The sequence below is a fragment of the Helicoverpa armigera genome, chromosome 3 (assembly GCF_030705265.1).
Source record: "Helicoverpa armigera isolate CAAS_96S chromosome 3, ASM3070526v1, whole genome shotgun sequence".
Lineage (NCBI taxonomy): Eukaryota > Metazoa > Arthropoda > Insecta > Lepidoptera > Noctuidae > Helicoverpa > Helicoverpa armigera.
Window position 1 is genome coordinate 2,322,686 of NC_087122.1, and position 18,531 is coordinate 2,341,216.

At 37.0% G+C, this 18,531-nt stretch overlaps 3 protein-coding genes across 6 annotated transcripts in view; 2 read left to right on the forward strand and 1 right to left on the reverse strand.

Moving 5' to 3' along the window:
* LOC110379998 (syndecan) overlaps window positions 1-18,531 on the reverse strand; it is a 268,901-nt gene that overhangs the window by 125,483 nt on the left and 124,887 nt on the right. The gene's annotated exons all lie outside the window — the stretch shown is intronic.
* Window positions 656-5,937, forward strand: LOC110379996 (lipase 3). The gene is made up of 7 exons (XM_049836296.2): window positions 656-790; window positions 2,479-2,680; window positions 2,880-3,103; window positions 3,274-3,423; window positions 3,728-3,892; window positions 4,977-5,338; window positions 5,675-5,937. Exons 1-7 carry the CDS (start codon window positions 698-700, stop codon window positions 5,814-5,816), a joined length of 1,338 nt encoding a protein of 445 aa, XP_049692253.2. The 5' UTR covers window positions 656-697; the 3' UTR covers window positions 5,817-5,937.
* On the forward strand, window positions 8,207-10,818 carry LOC135119329 (lipase 3-like). Its single transcript, XM_064043650.1, has 6 exons — window positions 8,207-8,299; window positions 8,625-8,826; window positions 9,202-9,425; window positions 9,586-9,735; window positions 10,015-10,173; window positions 10,432-10,818. The coding sequence occupies exons 1-6, from the start codon at window positions 8,207-8,209 to the stop codon at window positions 10,795-10,797; spliced, it is 1,194 nt and encodes a 397-aa protein (XP_063899720.1). The 3' UTR covers window positions 10,798-10,818.

An 18,531-nucleotide genomic window follows, 5' to 3' on the forward strand; every position in this document is an offset into this window, starting at 1 on the left:
CTTATCAGTCAAGTGTATTGTTGACCATTAGGCTAAGGCTGCGTTTAGAACAGACAAACAAAGAACTAGAACGAAAGACGAACATTATTTAACAGAATTTTAGTATTCTTCCCTACCAAATTCTTATGTGAACTGTCTCAAGTCATTTTTCCTTGTTCTCATGTTATAATTTCAAAGGTCGCTCATTTGGTATAAACGCTGTCGAATAAGAGTATCACCCATACCCAGTTAGTCACAGCTAACCTAGTGGAAGTCTGTTATCAGTTATGTATAGTCATGCAAGCGTTTAAAATAAGTATGATGAAGTCTACAAGTCTAGAAAGTCCTGTATCATGAGGAGCTTCATAAATGTACACATACCGAAAACCAGAGAATTCGATCGAGTCGCTTACACCAAAAGACAGATGCCGACAGATTATCGAAGTCAATACATGATAGATAAAGAATCATAGAAACAAAAATACCAATTAAATCGCAGAATTTTCCACCAAATCTACATAATATAGATTACCTCTTGACCAGTACATGGATCAAAGATACAACCATCATAAAGTGATAAATATGACAATTACATCAATAAATAAATATATCTATAGGTTCTAATTAAATAGTACCTATTGTTAAAGTTGATAAGAAATAGAGTATAAATATAAGTGACTGAGGGAAATCTTTTGGTAGTCAATTGGTATTATTTAAAATGGTGTTAGGTAGACTTTTCCTAGGAATCGTGTTGTGTGTAGTGGTGGCTTCCGATGGCGATGTGTGGCCACCATTTTCAATTTACCAAACTGTGAGTATACCCACTCACTGATTTAAACTAGTCTTAATATAGGTTAATGTTAGGTTATTTTAAGGAAAAGCTGATTGATCCTTAAGACAAAGGTTGAATTGATATTACTACCCACCCAAAACAAAAATGTGAAAGACTGCCAAGTTCGATAATATGGGAATGCTTCGCCTATAAAAGAAGTGAGATCTGAATAAGTACCAAGTTCCATACACATACCTCAGTTAAAAATAGTTACTTTTTAATGATGTTACTTGGCAAGTTTTCATACACCTTGTTATAAACCTACTAAACGCAATGAATCAAGTATTTAATTTTCTATTAAAACTTGCCAAGTAATCATCATTAAAAAGTAACTATTTTTAACTGAGGTATGTGTATGGAACTTGGTACTTATTCAGATCTCACTTCTTTTATAGGCGAAGCATTCCCATATTATCGAACTTGGCAGTCTTTCACATTTTTGTTTTGGGTGGGATTTCATTTATTTTTGTAAGGTTGTTTATTTTATTTTTTTCTTATGATGAAGTTAGTTAAAGAAATGTCTCATTTATACTATTTTTTAGATTATTTAATATGCACTATGTTTCTTACAAAGAAATGAACTAGATTAACTAAATGGACTAGATTTACCAACTGACTGACATGACATGTTATCATATATTATGTTCGTGGATCAAAGTTACACATTCGTTATTTTCGAAAGTGATTCACACTTGGCCGTTTTCAGATTTTTACTTTACTTTGACTAAATACAAACCTTTGTACCATTCGAAGATATACATATTATATAAATATAAATAAATTTAGTTCGTTTTAGTTCCTTAGGGGTATAAATTTACACCGGGTATAAAACACCTTCATTATTTTGAAACCGACTCACACTTGGCCATTTTCAGATTTTTCCCTTTACCTTGACATAAAGACCTACCTCCATGCCAAATTTCAAGTCAATACGACCATTAGTTCCTTAGGGGTATAAATTTACACCGGGTATAAAACACCTTCATTATTTTGAAACCGACTCACACTTGGCCATTTTCAGATTTTTCCCTTTACCTTGACATAAAGACCTACCTCCATGCCAAATTTCAAGTCAATACGACCATTGGAAGTGGTCTAGGTTTTTGATGAGTGAGTCAGTCAGTCAGTCAGTCAGTCAGTGAGTGTATAGTAAAAATAGCGATTTTCTGACGTCAATATCTCAAGACCTACAATAGGTATATTAATGAAATTTTGTATTTTAGATAAGTGAGGGGGTCTCAACAGATACTAGAAATTTGATATGCGTAAATAAAATAGATTTTGAGTTACAGGGGGGTCGAATTTGGCCCGAAATGGTTCGTGTAATATAACCCACGGCCGGTGTGTCGCTTTTTTTGCTCGAACTTGGCGGACACACTGCCGTGTGTCTAGATACTTATGCTTATATAATGAAAGAGACAACAACAAATTATAGACAAACATGTGCGAAAGTTCTTGGGTTGCAACCAAGACCCGGAAGACGCAGCGTGGTTAGGCGATCTGGCCACGGTCACCAGGAAGCAATGGATGCCGGTTGCCGAAGATCGAGCAGAAGTGGCGAACAATGGGGAACACCTTTGTCCATCAATGGACAACTTTGGGCTAAAACGACGACGCGAGAACGTTTAAAAGGAAACTGTCGAATTTTCTATTCTATGTCTCCACAGATTGAATGGATAAAATCAGATGGCTACGAACCAGAGACCCATCATGTGACCACTCCCGATGGCTATATACTGGAGATGCACAGGATACCTTATGGCAGAAATGAAAAGGAGGCTTCAGACAATAGACCGGTGGTCTTTGTTATGCATGGTCTGATGGGTGCTTCGCAGGCATTCATACTAATGGGACCTGAAAACAGTTTTGGTAAGTGTTTAAAATGGTACCTTACCTATTGTTAAGCTGGAAGCGATAGTCAATAAAATCGAAAGAATAAAACCAACATCCATGCAATCAACGATCCCATTTTTTTTAAGTTTTTGGATAGGAGAAGTAGGATTAAAAACTTTTGCAAATGCCATTAAAACTCACATGCCGCTAAGATTCTCCAACATTATTTTTCCAGCTTACAACCTAGCAGACGCTGGCTTTGACGTCTGGATGGGCAATGCCCGAGGCAACAAGAACTCTCGGTTCCACGTCTCCTTAGACCCTGACGATGAGGAGGAGAAGTTCCAATTCTTCGATTTCAGCTTCGAAGAGATCGGCATGTACGATTTGACGTCTATGATTGACTACGTTCTGCAGTATACCAAGAGGGACAAGCTACATTACATTGGACATTCTCAGGTACCTGTTTGAAATTTTTAAATAAGGCTTTGCCCTACACTAGGAACTCCTGTGTCTGTAGATAGACATTATACCTACATGCCCAGATGAGGTCACGTATTACAATTTTTCATCGATTCCTCAACCACTACACCAAAAAACAATCTGAAGTTATAATTATTTATTTACAGGGTGGTACAGTATTCCTAATAATGGCGACTATGCGACCGGAGTACAACGAGAAGCTGATATCAACCCACCTTCTAGCAGGAGTTGGTTATCAAGACCACTTCCCTGATACACAGTTGAGAAGGACGGCGTTAATGACTGATATTATTTATGTAAGTACTCCTGCTGTATTTAGAGGTTTAGGTGAATTCAATTTTACATCGATGATGTATTACTGGGAAGTACACTATGGCCCATTTTGGTGAATTTGGAGATAGTTTTTTGGCTGCTTAGTAAATTTTTAAGAAAACAAATGACTACTGCACACCTAGCAAGCTAACTTCCTACTCACCATGGTGCATTAGCCATAGCGTAGTTTAGAAAAAGACCAGATATTGAAGCTGCAGAATGTGTTCAAATGATGCCATTCTTTATAAATAACAGTCTTTATGAACATGTTTCATTATTGTTTTCCAGTCTCAAGCCTTACGCAGTGGCATAGTGGAACTGTTCCCTCCAGACTCCGTAGACATGGTGCCGGGAGGTATATTCCCCACACGAGAGTTATCATCAGATGCCAGATGTGTTGGCAGCGTGGAGTACAGCTACATGTGCGAACTCTTCGGCGTTAGGAGTATTATGGTAAATATCCTTTTAACTGTACTTGACACACTTATACATATGAGATTTCCGGGTTCATCATCACCAATCTTAATCATCGTACTCCATCTAATCTGATATTATCATTCGTTCACAATATTCTATTTTTTAAGCTATTTGCACCGATAGGTATAAGCCTATACCGTGCGCTAAACTTAAACAAAAGAAAGTTGTAGTTAATTTTGAGGTTATTTTCAAAACTATTGAACTTTGAACAAACATTCCAAAGTCTATATGATGTACCTATACTAAAGACGTGACTAGTAGAATCGCAAAATATCAGATAGTATTAACGTTATTGTTCGTTATCTACAACGGAATCTTTATGGTAATTGTAACCATAAATATGTAGTTATTTATCATCGCAATAAACAAGAACAAACGTGGAATTTGCATAAATAAATTTGTTGGCAGTTTAAACAAATAGTCGTAAAATTCACAAAAAAAATGCATATGACAACTATGCGATGTACTGCAGTAGGCATAGAGTGATTTATTGAGAAGTCAATAATCAAAATGATGAGATTATGAATATTTTACAACGAACCGAACATAAACGGAATAATTAATAACGCCAGATTCCAGCTCCATCATTAAAACCAAAGATAATATTACATCTCATTGTGCAATAAATGACGAGTTATTAAAACTCCACGATTGAATAAACATGCAAACAAACATACATATGTAAAGGTACATTGACATTCATAAATACATATGTATATTAAGGCCATATAGTATGAAAACACGTTTACTCATTCATAGAATATTAATCTTCGCATGAAATATTAATGTTCGCACTTTTTCGCATGATTGTACACGCTTTTGGTTTTTATTGCTTGTGTTATGATCGATTTACCAGTTAATTAGTTACTTTCATTAGTGTTAGGTAAAATAAATTTTTAAGCAGTCCTTGTTTCCTAAGTCCTTAAAATCGCAGCCCTTTTTAAAATATTGTTCACGTTTTATCGTATGTTCTGATCCCTCCACGCTCTAAAATCATCTAATTAACCAGAATTTTCATCAAAAAAATTAAAGCTAATGTTATGACAATGTCATGTTTCAGAGGAACAATCCAAACGACCAAGCAGGGGCAGCTCTAAAACAAATAGCTCACTACGGCCAAAACATTCGAGACAAGAAGTTCCGTAGATACCACCACGGCAGACAGGCTAACCAAGCAGCATACAATGATACAACACCACCAATATATGACTTGAGTCTCATCACGTCACCAGTCACCATGCATTATTCTCTAAGTGATGACTTACTAGATGAAAGAGATGTCCTAGCTATGGTAGCTGATATGCCAAATGCTAAAGCACGGAAAGTAGCAAGGGATAGCTTTTTACACTCAGATTATGTCATCGCTTTAGATGCTAAAGAGCTGGTTACGGATTATATTATTGAAGATATTATTAGGGCTGAGTAAGTATTTGTGTTTATTAGAAATTGTCTCAATGTAAAAGCCCATTTTGTCAGAACTGTTCGACCTAGGCTATCCCTGATGTGCCTTTTGCCCTTTGCAAATTGTCGTAGTTGTTACTACTTTTCCTCATCATTCTCCTAGCCTTAACCCATCTTCATTTGGCGCAGAATGTTTATCTCTTCCATACTTTTCTATCTGCCTGCATCTCATAAGTGAAATTATTTCTAGCCATATTGACTGTTACTAAATTTTCCATTATATTGAAATAAATCTTGTGAAGGATCGTTCAAGATTATCACTGAGGAGCATTCTAATATTTTTACTTTTCCTTTCAGCCTTGCAGCGAGACCCGTTGAAGAAACTGTTGTTACCGCTGCACCAGTTATAGACAACTCAACCCAAGTTACTGGTGCAGCATCCACGACAGTACTTAATGTAAATTTGATCGTCCTTAGTCTGTATGTTATGTTTAAGTAATAGAATTAAGAGGAAATGGTTCTGTAAATATTAGCTTATAGTAATGATAATAAACGGACTTGATTACATACTAAAATATGTGGCGCATTTATTAAACTACTTACAAATTCAGATAGCGTTACATCTTTCTTTTATTTCTGATTCTTATCCTAATCTTATTGCGTTTAAACGCGGCTTTATATATACAAAAGTCACAAAACGATATCTGCTTGACGGAGGTTTGGTCAAGGTTGAAATCCACCATGCAAGCTTAATATCTGAAGAAGATAAAAATAAAATAGACAAAATATTTTACCACCGCTAGGTGGATGACTTGACAAAAAGCAATAGAAATAGACACAAATCATAACAAAATGGTTTCGCAAAGAGAGTTAGAGCATGACGTCATAAACGAAAGTGTTACTGCAGCAACATTAACTATAACAGTAACGAGAGAACTAGAGGTAGTAAACAAGACTGTAAAAGGAAAATGTATGGAGTAAGCGTAACTAAGACTATTTATCTTGCGGAACTGAATAGATTCATCAGCCGTAAGTATTCACGAATGTATAAAGATAAAAATAACCAACCAAACTAATTGATATTACAACGACTTGGGAAAAAGCTGTGCTTTGGCCAGTTCGATATTAATTTTAATCCTTATCTACTACTATAATATTTAGAAATTATTTCCGACAGTTTTCCGTCCATCTGTCTCGCTTTCACACTAAAACTACAAAACCAATTTAACGGTGTTTGGTACATAAAGAATCTAGCTGGAGCCTGAAAGGATATAGGCTACTATTTATTCGCCTGTGGGAGGCATTTCCCTCGAGACGCGAGTGGAACCACGGAGAACAGCTAGTACATAATAATCTACAAGCAGGCACAACATTTTTCCAAAGTAAACACGGCAAGAATTTTTCAAACCTACACCATAATTCAGATTTGTGATAACAGATAATGGCGTGAGGAAGATGGTGAAAGGAAATTAGCTTCCCCATGTAGTGATAAGGGGCAAAGGAGATACGTAAAATATTTGCTTATCGGAGTCTAGGAATAAATAGCGGTACACCAGAAGGTTCCGGAGTAGAGAGAAAATTGAACATCGAGGATGAAGCTTGATATGATCAAAGTGTATGTTGATGTTGCTTTTCGGGTAATATTTTTGAGATGTGTTTGTGAAGGGCTTTTTTGTGGTTGACTCAATATTGATTTAAATTGTTTATTTTATGTGAGCCTTCATCTCACGATTCTTCGTAGTTAGCAAGATGCAGCAGATATATGACGAATTACAATTATAACACAATGCAAACAACATAAAATATTTGAAGCAAGACGAATGAAAAAAATCCTGGAAAAAAGGTCTGCTGCACACATATTTTTTATTTGCTCCCAGGAACGAATACTAACGAAGATACAAAAGGTTTTTGCGACGTCACTTTAAAACGTGACACTCCCAAACATTCTACAAAACGAAAACTACGTATCGTTTACATTTTAAGAAAAATATTGGATACATATTATTTGAGTTGACTAAAAAACGGACCAATTAGAATCACTATCGGTAAACCATGCTTATTACTCGTAGTAAGTTTGGAAGCCGTCCTATGTAGTTCAAGGATAGGGATAAACATTACCTGTCGTAATAGCTTCTGATAAAGATGAGCCAGAGTTCAGGGTGCGAATTTCCACGTTTGCGAAAGTCCTGCATCATGAGTATCTTCATATACCTAAAACTGCACATACAGAAAACAGATGCACTACTGAGCTGAAATCGATGGATTGCGTCAATTCCACAACAGCGTAGGTATGATAATCAATGTCAAGGAACGATAAGGAATCATAAAACAAAAAATATTAAATCGCAGAACTACCCGCAAACTACGTAATATACAGTGTGAGTCATAATGAAAAATTATTATCGAAATACGGTTATCTATGTAACGCGTAACGTAGAAGAAACATTTGGAAAATACTCAATATCTATTTGAATTATTTGTTTTTTTTTTAACTCTGTCTTGGTATATGGTGAATGGAAAGTAATCAGGTATCCTCATTAAAAAATATATTGTGGGACGAAAATAGCTTCAATTGAAAATCACTTTATTTTTCGCAAAAATCTAGATTTGTATTCATTTATGCAATATTTGTAACCCAACCAACGTTCTTTTGAAAAAAAAAGCTATACTTTTATGAAGAAAATTTCGTTGTACACATTAAAAAGACACATGCTGTAGATCACCCCTTGACCATGGATCAAAACTAAGACCATCATAAAAAGATATGGTAATTACATCAATAATCACATCCGTTCTAATTAAATAGTAACTATTGTAAAGATAAGAAAAAGAGTATAAATATGAGTAAGTGAGGAAAATCTTCGGTAGTTAATTTTTTAGTATTAAAAAATGGCGCTAGGTAAACTTTTACTCGGAGTGGTATTGTGTGCAGTAGTGGCCTCCGATGGTGATGTGAAGCCAAGATTTTCCATTTACGAAACTGTGAGTATACCTACGAGCTTTTGGTACCCGAATCTAAAGCCTTAGCTATCCTGGTATTACAAGCTTTGTTACAGACAAATCCATTACATCCAATTCAAACATTTACACATTCATTCATTTTATCCAATTGCAATAACTGCTCTGGTAATAATGCACATGTACATAGTTACGTATGTTTCATGTACATGGTCATAACTGTTATATAAGTTCCTAAAAAAAAGTGAATCAAGGTCATACATAAAAATAAACTAATAACCATTTCAGTAAGAAAATCCTTCTAGAATGCAAATATTTTAAAAATTTTCTTCTTTCTGTATCTGGACAGGTCGAATTGATAAAATTCGATGGTTACCAACCAGAGACCCACCATGTCACCACACCAGATGGCTACATACTGGAGATGCACAGGATACCTTACGGCAGATATGCAAACAACACTTCAGAGGACAGACCGGTGGTCTTCGTCATGCATGGTCTGATGGGCGCTTCCCAGGGATTTATATTGTTGGGACCAGAGTATAGTTTTGGTAAGTGGGAACACTTGAAACTTGGAAAATGTAGCTTGTGTAGTATAATGTAGCTCTATCTATGAAAGGGTGCGTCCTACGTGGACGAATTGCTAACGCGAAGAGATCCGAAGCGAATTGACACGCACGCAACGCCGCGGCGTGCCAAACCGCGCAATAACATGTTGGCCACTTCAAGGAGAATCGACTGTTTATAGTTTCGCATCCAGATCGCTCACATAGGACGAACCGTAATAGTCTCCCAGTATCAGCCCAAGAAAGAAATTGTGACAGACTCTAGTAATCTAAGCAAATAGCATGGACACATTGGCATATGGTAGGGACGGCGTACCTTATCTGCATCATTTGAGTACAATGAAAACATTTCTTTTCCAGCTTACAACCTAGCAGATGCTGGCTTTGACGTCTGGATGGGCAATGCCCGAGGCAACAAGAACTCCCGGTTCCACGTCTCTTTAGATCCTGACGATGAAGAGGAGAAGTTCCAATTCTTCGATTTCAGCTTCGAAGAGATCGGCATGTACGATGTTCCAGCTATGATCGACTATATACTGCAGTATACCAGAAGGGACAAGCTACATTATATTGGCGCTTCTCAGGTATTTTTTAAATCTAACCTGATATTATAAAGCCGAAGAAAGTGTTTGTTTGTTTCGCTTGCTGGAACTACCGGTTTAACTCGGAAAAATCTTTCAGTGTTAGATAAGTAGCCCTTTTATTAGGGGACTGTTATAGTTAACGATGTATTTTTGTTCACAGGGAGGCACTGTATTCCTAGTAATGGCGTCCATGTTACCGGAGTACAATGATAAGCTCATATCAGTTCATCTACTAGCAGCAGTAGGTTATCAAAATAATTTTCCTGGTGCACAGCTAAGAAGAGCAGCGTTAATGACTGATATTATTTATGTAAGTATCTCCTCGTGCATAGAAGAGGGTTTACGAAATAGGACATAATCTTACCATTACATATATATATACCATATACATATATATATATATACCATACGGTTTAGTTAGTTAGTTAGTTTATTATAGAGGTAAGATTCCCAGATATCAAAGAAATAGACTGAGTACAAGTGTGGTCATTCGTTGTTTATAAGTAACGGTTTTACGAACTGTAATTTCATTTGTACTTTTAAAATGTTTATGATGATCTCTTATTAATATTTGATTAATATTTTCCAGTCTCAAGCATTACGCAATGGCATAGTGGAACTCTTCCCTCCGAACTCTGTAGAAATGGTGCCAGGAATAACTCCCTCGCGAGAGTTGACGAACGCTAGATGCGTTGGCAGCATGGAGTATAGCTACATGTGCGAACTCTTCGGTGTTAGGAGTCTTATGGTAAATATCAACCTTTTATACCACGCCAGTTTATAGTGCAAATTTAATGTGGCCTAACAAAGAGACTTGAGTCTATGCACGACATCGGTGCTCGCGACCTAAGATATAATACGAAACAAGGCAAGCTGTTTCTCCGCTAGGAGTTACACTAACTGTAAATGTAATTACGTTCCATATTCTGATCTCAAATACATCTGATTTTTTTTTTACCAAGGAATTTATTCAAGCCAGGCTAACAAACAAATAAACTTCTTTCAGAGGAACAATCCAGATGACCAAGCAGGTGCAGCACTAAAACAAATAGCTCACTACGGCCAAAACATTAGAGACAGGCAGTTCCGTAGATACCACCACGGCAGGCAGGCTAACCAAGCAGCATATAATGAAACATCACCACCACTATATGACTTGAGTCTCATCACAGCACCAGTCGCCATGCATTATTCTCTAAGTGATGACTTGCTAGATGAAAGAGATGCCCTAGCTATGGTCGCTGATATGCCGAACGCTAAAGCACGGAAGGTAGCAAGGGATAGCTTCCTACACACAGACTATGTGGAGGCTTTGGATGCCAAAGAGCTGGTTACGGATTATGTTATTGAAGAGATTATAAAGGCTGAGTAAGTATCTACATGTACAACATCATTAGAAGCAAATATCTCAGTTGTCTTTTTCTCCAACATCATATTCAGCCTACTTTGTCAGAATACTGTTAAGTGCACATGTGTCTTCCTAAACCTAAATATGTATCATTCATCAGTTCCTTGTTTTTAATATAGTCTTCGAAGTATCAATTTACCACACTTTTCTATTTCACCATTCTATTTCTTCCTCCCTCTCCCAAATTGTAGATTATCACTGATGATGATCCTAATATTTTTGCATTTCCTTTCAGCCTCGCCGCGAGACCCGTTGAGGGAACCATAGCAACTGCTGCACCAGTTATAGACAACTCAACCCAAGTTACTGGTGCAGCATCCACGACAGTACTTAATGTATATTTAGTAGTCCTAAGTCTGTATGTTATGTATAAGTAAAAACATGACGACGAAGTATTATTGTAAATATTTGTATATACTATGTATAATAAACAGATTTGATAATATCTGCTATTTTTTTTAAATGTTAAAATTTCCTAGCATCAAATCTTTATTTCATCTTCAATATCTTCTAATTGGTTACTACTTTTACTGGCTGTTGTTACAAATCTACAAATTAACCGTGCATCATCATCATCACAGTTCGAAGAATTTCTCGTAATCTCATCATTAACATGAGGACAGACCGCATGACACGTTGCACTTGGCATCACACCTAGTTTCGAGGTTAAGAGTACTCACACACTGTCAACTTTTAGTCGGCCGATAGTTTGTTTGGGCTCCTACATCAGTATAGAGATGAATAGTAGAAATAAAAAATCGGTAAAAAAACTTTTAAGTCAAACGGTTTTATCTTATGTGCACTGAAAACTAGAAAATAAAAAAATAGTTACTTACCTGTCAACCTACGTAGGTGGTCTTGGTCATATTAGACTAAAATAAAAACGTGGGGCCCATTAACTGTTGCTGTAGTACTTTCTTCTAGAGGTATAATAGGTGTGGATTGCATCGACTTACTATAATCGTAACTGGAGAATTTGACAATCAATAATCAGCCGTAGCGGCTTCACCAGCGAACGCCGAGCTCATGATCTACCAAAGTATAAAGATATGCTTTGCCACAGGTAGGATTTCAGAGGGGCCCCACGTTTTTATTTTAGTCTAATATGACCAAGACCACCTACGTAGGTTGACAGGTAAGTAACTATTTTTTTATTTTCTAGTTTTCAGTGCACATAAGATAAAACCGTTTGACTTAAAAGTTTTTTTACCGATTTTTTATTTTCTAGCTTTTAGTATTTAATGAAAATGCCTACCGAATATTCCTCATTCTATCTAATTCATTTAGTGCATCATTATTACACGGTCTCTTATCTGATAATTTATTACAATCTAATTTTTTAAAAAGTCAGTTTTTTTAACGACGCCAAAAATCATCAAGTGACCCCTCCCTGGGTCAGCAGCGGTAAGGGAGTGCCAGACTCTTACTGACTAAAAATAGTTATGTTTCGTCGTAGGCCTTTTATGTACCAGGGCCACGGTAACTCTTTCGAACAATCCCGCAGCCCAGGCAGGCTTTGGCCCTGTTGGGCCCCGCTGGGGTTGCTGACAGTATTCTACTTGTGTAGCCCTTTCATTTGATACCCATATTGAGGGGGTTGTGGAAAAATATGTAATCCGCCATTTTGTGCCGGCGGCCATATTAGATTTACAATGTTATCGATATTTCTATATTGTATTGTCATCGGAATAAAAGGTGTATACAAAATTTCAGATTAATCGGTTGACAGGAAGAGGGTGAAATTTGAATTAGGTACTAAATTTGACCCAAGAATAAAACAAACGGGATGAGCTAAATAAAAGCGTTTAAAAATTGTTATCAGCCATTTGGTAGCGGCGGCCATCTTAGATTTCAATTTTTCATAGTAAATTGTATTCTACTTGTTGAGACCTTTCATTTGATACCCATGTTGATGGGATTGATAAAACCTAAGTTATCCGCCATTTTGTAGGGGCCGCCATCTTGGATTTGAATTTTATATAGTACATTGTATTCTACTGGTTGAGCACTTTCATTTGATACCCACACTGACGGGATTGATAAAACCTACGTTATCCGCCATTTTGTACCGGCGGCCATCTTGGATTTGCAATGTTATTGATATTACTATATTGTATTGTCATCGGAAATAAAGGTGTGTACCAAATTTCAGATCAATCTGACAACAGGAAGGCACTGAAATTTCAATTTCTAAATTTGACCCAAGAATGAATAAAACAAACGGGGTGAGCTAAATAAAACCGTTTAATAAAAACGTTACAATCATCAGATATTTAGTCGGCATCAGACCGATTGAAAATTTTTGTTGAAGTTTGACCGATTGAAGATGTACATAACATGTTATTCGTTGTATATTTATTGTTGAGTGTGCAATAAAGAAGAATAATAAAGAAATAGTCGTGGTGGCCTAGTGGGTAAAGGACCAACCTCTCAAGTATGAGGGCGCGGGTTCGATCCCAGGTCAGGCAAGTACCAATGCAACTTTTCTAAGTCTGTATGTACTTTCTAAGTATACCTTAGACACCATTGACTGTGTTTCGGATGGCACGTTAAACTGTTGGTCCCGGCTGTCATTGAACATCCTTGGCAGTCATTACGGGTAGTCAGAAGCCAGTAAGTCTGACACCAGTCTAACCAAGGGGTATCGGGTTGCCCGGGTAACTGGGTTGAGGAGGTCAGATAGGCAGTCGCTTCTTGTAAAGCACTGGTACTCAGCTGAATCCGGTTAGACTGGAAGCCGACCCCAACATGATTGGGAAAAGGCTCGGAGGATGATGGATGTGCAATAAAGAATAATAATACATGTCTTTAAAAAAAATGCAAACAATCCAGTCGACTGTCGGCAACTATTTAGTCAGCAGCTTGCATGCTGTGCTGTAATACTGTATGCTATTAAATATACGTATATTGGAATATCGTTCTCACTTGATACTTCGATGGATGCTGTAATTAGTAGATACGTGACAACTAGCGGTTTGTGTTTGCGCCTGTTAGTGGTACATGTATTGGGGACATACGATATGATCATTAGGTCACTAAAATATTGATCGATCTTGAAAATTATTTAGAAGTTATATCATCATCATCTTCCTGCCCTGTTCCCAAGTAATTTGGGGTCGGCGCAATATGTCTTATTCATATAATCACCATGAAACAGCACCTTTAGTTAAGATTCCCTTGAACAAATAATATAATGAAAGCTAAGCGAACATAGGCCACAGAAAAACTTAAAAGTAAAGACAAAAGCAAGCTTTATAGATGACAGATATCTACCACCGAAAAACCCAAGAGTAAAATAAAATCTAACACCCAAACACCAACCTTTCTGTCACAAAGCTAATGACAGCTACCATATCGAAGACCTGTATTTTACACTCCGACTCCCGTTACATATGACAGTGGTCGGAATAAATCACAGGGTACTGACGAACCCTTGTCAGAGATATTAATGATGACCGACCACGAACCGCTGACAAACATTTGTCACAATTTTTGCGATGATATTTTTATTTGTTTTGATTGATACCGGGTTGGTATTGGCCTTGTGACTTGTGAATACCTATGTTTTAAGTTAGAATATTTTAAGTTTGAACGCATCACTACATAGTATAAAACAAAGTCGCTTTTTCTGTCCCTATGTCCCTTTGTACGCTTAAATCTTCAAAACTACGCAACCGATTTTCATGCGGTTTTTTAAATAGATAGAGTGATTAAAGAGGAAGTTTTATATGTATAATAACATCCATTAAATTGTGGGGAAATATTGATATCCCGTGCGAAGCCGGGGCGGGTCGCTAGTTGTACAATAATACAATACAACACACAATTTTAATGCAAACCTATGTGGCTGGAAATTGAAATTTTTCCATCATTTCTTCTTTCCAGACATAACACTAGGAGGCTAAGGAGATTAACGGTTTTTACTAATATTGTGCAAAAATTGCTTTTGATTTTGACAATGTTTCGAATCTATATTCTATCTTTCTATCTAGATCTAGGGATCTAGACAGGTCGTAGATTTGTCTTAAGGAATGTCTCTTACTATATGAACTTGAAATTGAAATATATGTGACTGTATATAGGAGTACGATACTAAGTTTCAATTCCATGCTAGAGATCCAAGAACAACCTATAAAATATTATGTGTGGCTGTCATCAAACTAAATAAATAGGTAGATGAAACATATGCATGGACCTGATACTCTAAAAACATTGTATTTTTTATCAAATACAGTACTGCTAAGTACTAACTGAATTTTCTGCTACAAATATTTTGAATTTATAGCTAGAAATATTTTCAGTTTCACCATTTACAAAACACTTTCTTTCCAAGTACATGAAAAATAACAGTTTCAAAATATAATTTGAGAGTATTAAACTTAATATAAACTACATTCGTCAGCAAATTAAACTGAAATATTTTGAAGGGAACGTAACCGTTAATTCCCCGCAACGAGTGGGCTCTTTCGCAATCCTCGAGTAGGGTGACCATGGAGTGTGTTTAACCTGACAATTAGATTAGAAAATAAGACAAATCTTTTGTAAATTAAATTGGTCATTTTCTATGATTGTAAATAGATCATAATATTTTTCAAAACTTTTTTGGTACGAAGAAACAACAAAGCAGCATGCTCGCACAAGTTTTACATTTTAATTTCATTAGTTATATTGTTTCTAATACGATTTCCGAACGCATCTTTTCTAAAATTTTATACTTCCGCAACCGCACAGTATGAGTTGGCTATCCTTCCCTTTCCCTCCTATCCCGCTACAATACACCAGAAGGAGAAGGAAGATGCGCCGCGCGCACCAACTCTCGGCGCGACTAGCGCCGCAACGCTCCCGCCGTTGTATTCCGAAAACTTTCGAATCACCGCGACACCGCTCCGCATTTTATGTAAAAATAAATTAAATAACCGCACCGATTCATCTCAAACCGCTTAAAATCTGTGTTAGTGTAGCCGGCACACAAGAACTAATCGTGAGTGACAGTGTATTTAACCTATGCGTAAAGGAAACAGCATCGCAGGCCTGCAACAACGTGCTCGTCCACCATCCAGCACAAGTAAGTCCTTTTTCCTTTCACCAAACCCCTTTAGCTGCACTCATACTGTGTCTCGGTTAGCCTAATCACCACCGAAGCTATTTTCCCGCATCCGCTACGGTCCTTCGATACAGCCCACCATACGGGCATGGTGGTGTAACAACACTGCACCACCATTTTTTCTGGTCCAAATCGACCCGGATCCCAAGAATCAGCGATCTTTTCTCATTATTTTCCCGCATTCTATAGGTCTTTTACCTGGGCTTTAGGCCTAAATACCTATTTTCGTAAAATCGTCATATTGTACGCGTGCATTCTCGAACATTCCCGCTAGGTACTTACCTACTTGTTTGACTGAGAACTACTGTATCAACTTAATACCTACTGCATTGTAATAGCATAGGTAAATACCACTAATATTAGTAAATTCCTTCAGTTAACATAAGTACAAACTTATATTTCAACCGCATTCTTTTGTTTATTCAACAGCTAAATACCTATTTTACACGCCATCTTTTCTTATTATTCCTTCCTACCTACCAACATGGAGGATATCAAAATAAAAGTTAAAATACTGCAAGCTAAAAACAATGCTATTTACGAACGCTTAACTTCATTGTATGAATCTTCTAAGAAAATAAATATAACTAATATGGAGCTTCGTTCTGCGGAGATATTCATGGCAGACACGGAGATTCTTTCTGTAATCCGCCAGGAATTTAGTTCCAACCTTGATAAACTAAACGCATACCTTTTACAATTAAATCCTGATCATACAGTCGAATATAGTAGCCTCATCTCATTCGACGGTGTTTACACTCGGGTAGAACGAGTTCGTTCTCTTATCATGACTTGTCGTTCAAAATCGTCGACGAGCTCAACGTCGCACGAGAGCGCCGCGCAAAATAAAGGTGTAGTCAAACTACCACCGATTCACATTCCTTCCTTTGATGGTAAAATAAATAACTGGCCGGTTTTCTATGAATCATTTAAATCAAATATCCACAATAACTCTAATCTTACAGATTCCCAACGAGTTCAATATTTAGTAGGTAGTCTCAAAGGCAACGCTTTACAAATTACCGCCGGAATTATTCCGTGCGGAGAAAATTACTCAGCTATTTGGGACAGTTTAGTAAAAAAATACCAAGATAAACGGGCACTTGGTTCGCATTATCTTTCTAATATTTTCAATATTAAACCCGCAATTAACAATTCTATTTCATTGAATAATTTCATAGAAAGTTTTCACGCGTCAGTTTCAGCTTTAGAACAATTACAGATCAAAGACCTAAAAGATTTTATTTTATTAAATTTAGCTTTGAAAAAATTAGATCCTGCTACAGTACAATTATTTGAAATGCATATGAGAGATGAGGAGATTCCTACTTACACGGATTTCGTTGAATTTATAAAATCGCAAGTTAAGATATTAGATCGCACAACATCATCTCGATACGCTCCAGTGAGTAATCACCCTAATAAAAGTATTTCTCCCGCGCCGCGTACTCAGTCACGTGATACTAGCACGGTACATACTTTCGTTACTTGTGACAATAATAACCAGTCTTGTTTGTATTGCAGTAAACATGATCATTTTAAACTTTATATTTGTCCATCTTTTCAATCGCTTTCACCCAATTCGCGTTTGGATTTTATTAAAACCAAACGGGGATGTGTAAACTGTCTTAGTGCTACGCACACTGCTTCACAGTGTAAATCTATACATACTTGTAAACAGTGTAATAAGAAGCATCATTCACTTTTACATCTTGATAATAATAACTCGCAAACGCAGCCTTCTCGCGCGCCCACGGTTGAGTCGGCCGCCGCTGTCGATAGTTCCGCGACCTCGCAACAGGTGGCGTTATGTGCATGCGCTAGCGTAGGTAAAACACCGCGTTCTACAATACTTCTTTCGACTGCGCAAGTATACGTGGACACTAAACATAATAAATACATTTCTGTCAGATGTTTAATAGATAATGCTTCTCAAAATAATATAATTACGTCCGCTTGTTGTAAAAAACTGCAATTAGATATTAACCCGCTTTCAAATTCATTTATAAAGGGCGTTGGAACCTCATCGCGTCCTATCTTAGGTTACGTTGATATAACTGTTTCCGCGAAGGATAAAACAGTTTCTTTCAAAATTACCGCGCTTGTTGTCGATTGCATAACAGATAACTTACCATCTCACTTTGTTGACACTTCTACAGTGCAACATTTGTTCGATTTACCGCTCGCTGACCCACTATGGCATATACCTGGTGAGGTGGAATTGCTACTAGGGGCAAAGCTGTTCCCGTATTTATTATTAAATAACAAAATTATCTCACCTACCGCGCCGTCCGCTATTGAAACCGTGTTTGGTTACATTCTTATGGGTGAGGTACCCGCTAGTTTATCTAATAAAAATTATAGTCCCGCATCCAGTGAATTAAATACTGCCTCATATTTTTCTACCGCATTAAACATCGATAATACTCATTGTTTTCTTACTTTAGAAGAATCTTTACATAAATTTTGGAACATCGAAGAAGTACCTTCAAAATCTTTCATGAGCCCTGCCGAACTTGAGTGTGAGCAGTTGTACGCTTCTTCTGTGTCACGCGACGCTAGTGGTAGGTATTGTACCGCGTTACCTTTTTGTA

Excerpts from the sequence above, each read along its gene's own strand:
- LOC110379996 (XM_049836296.2), top strand. The coding sequence starts at position 698 with ATGGTGTTAGGTAGACTTTTCCTAGGAATCGTGTTGTGTGTAGTGGTG. Across the intron at positions 791-2,478 it reads CATTTTCAATTTACCAAACT|ATTGAATGGATAAAATCAGA; the intron begins GTGAGTATACCC and ends ATGTCTCCACAG. Across the intron at positions 3,424-3,727 it reads TAATGACTGATATTATTTAT|TCTCAAGCCTTACGCAGTGG; the intron begins GTAAGTACTCCT and ends ATTGTTTTCCAG.
- LOC135119329 (XM_064043650.1), top strand. The coding sequence starts at position 8,207 with ATGGCGCTAGGTAAACTTTTACTCGGAGTGGTATTGTGTGCAGTAGTG. Across the intron at positions 8,300-8,624 it reads GATTTTCCATTTACGAAACT|GTCGAATTGATAAAATTCGA; the intron begins GTGAGTATACCT and ends GTATCTGGACAG. Across the intron at positions 10,174-10,431 it reads TCGGTGTTAGGAGTCTTATG|AGGAACAATCCAGATGACCA; the intron begins GTAAATATCAAC and ends AACTTCTTTCAG.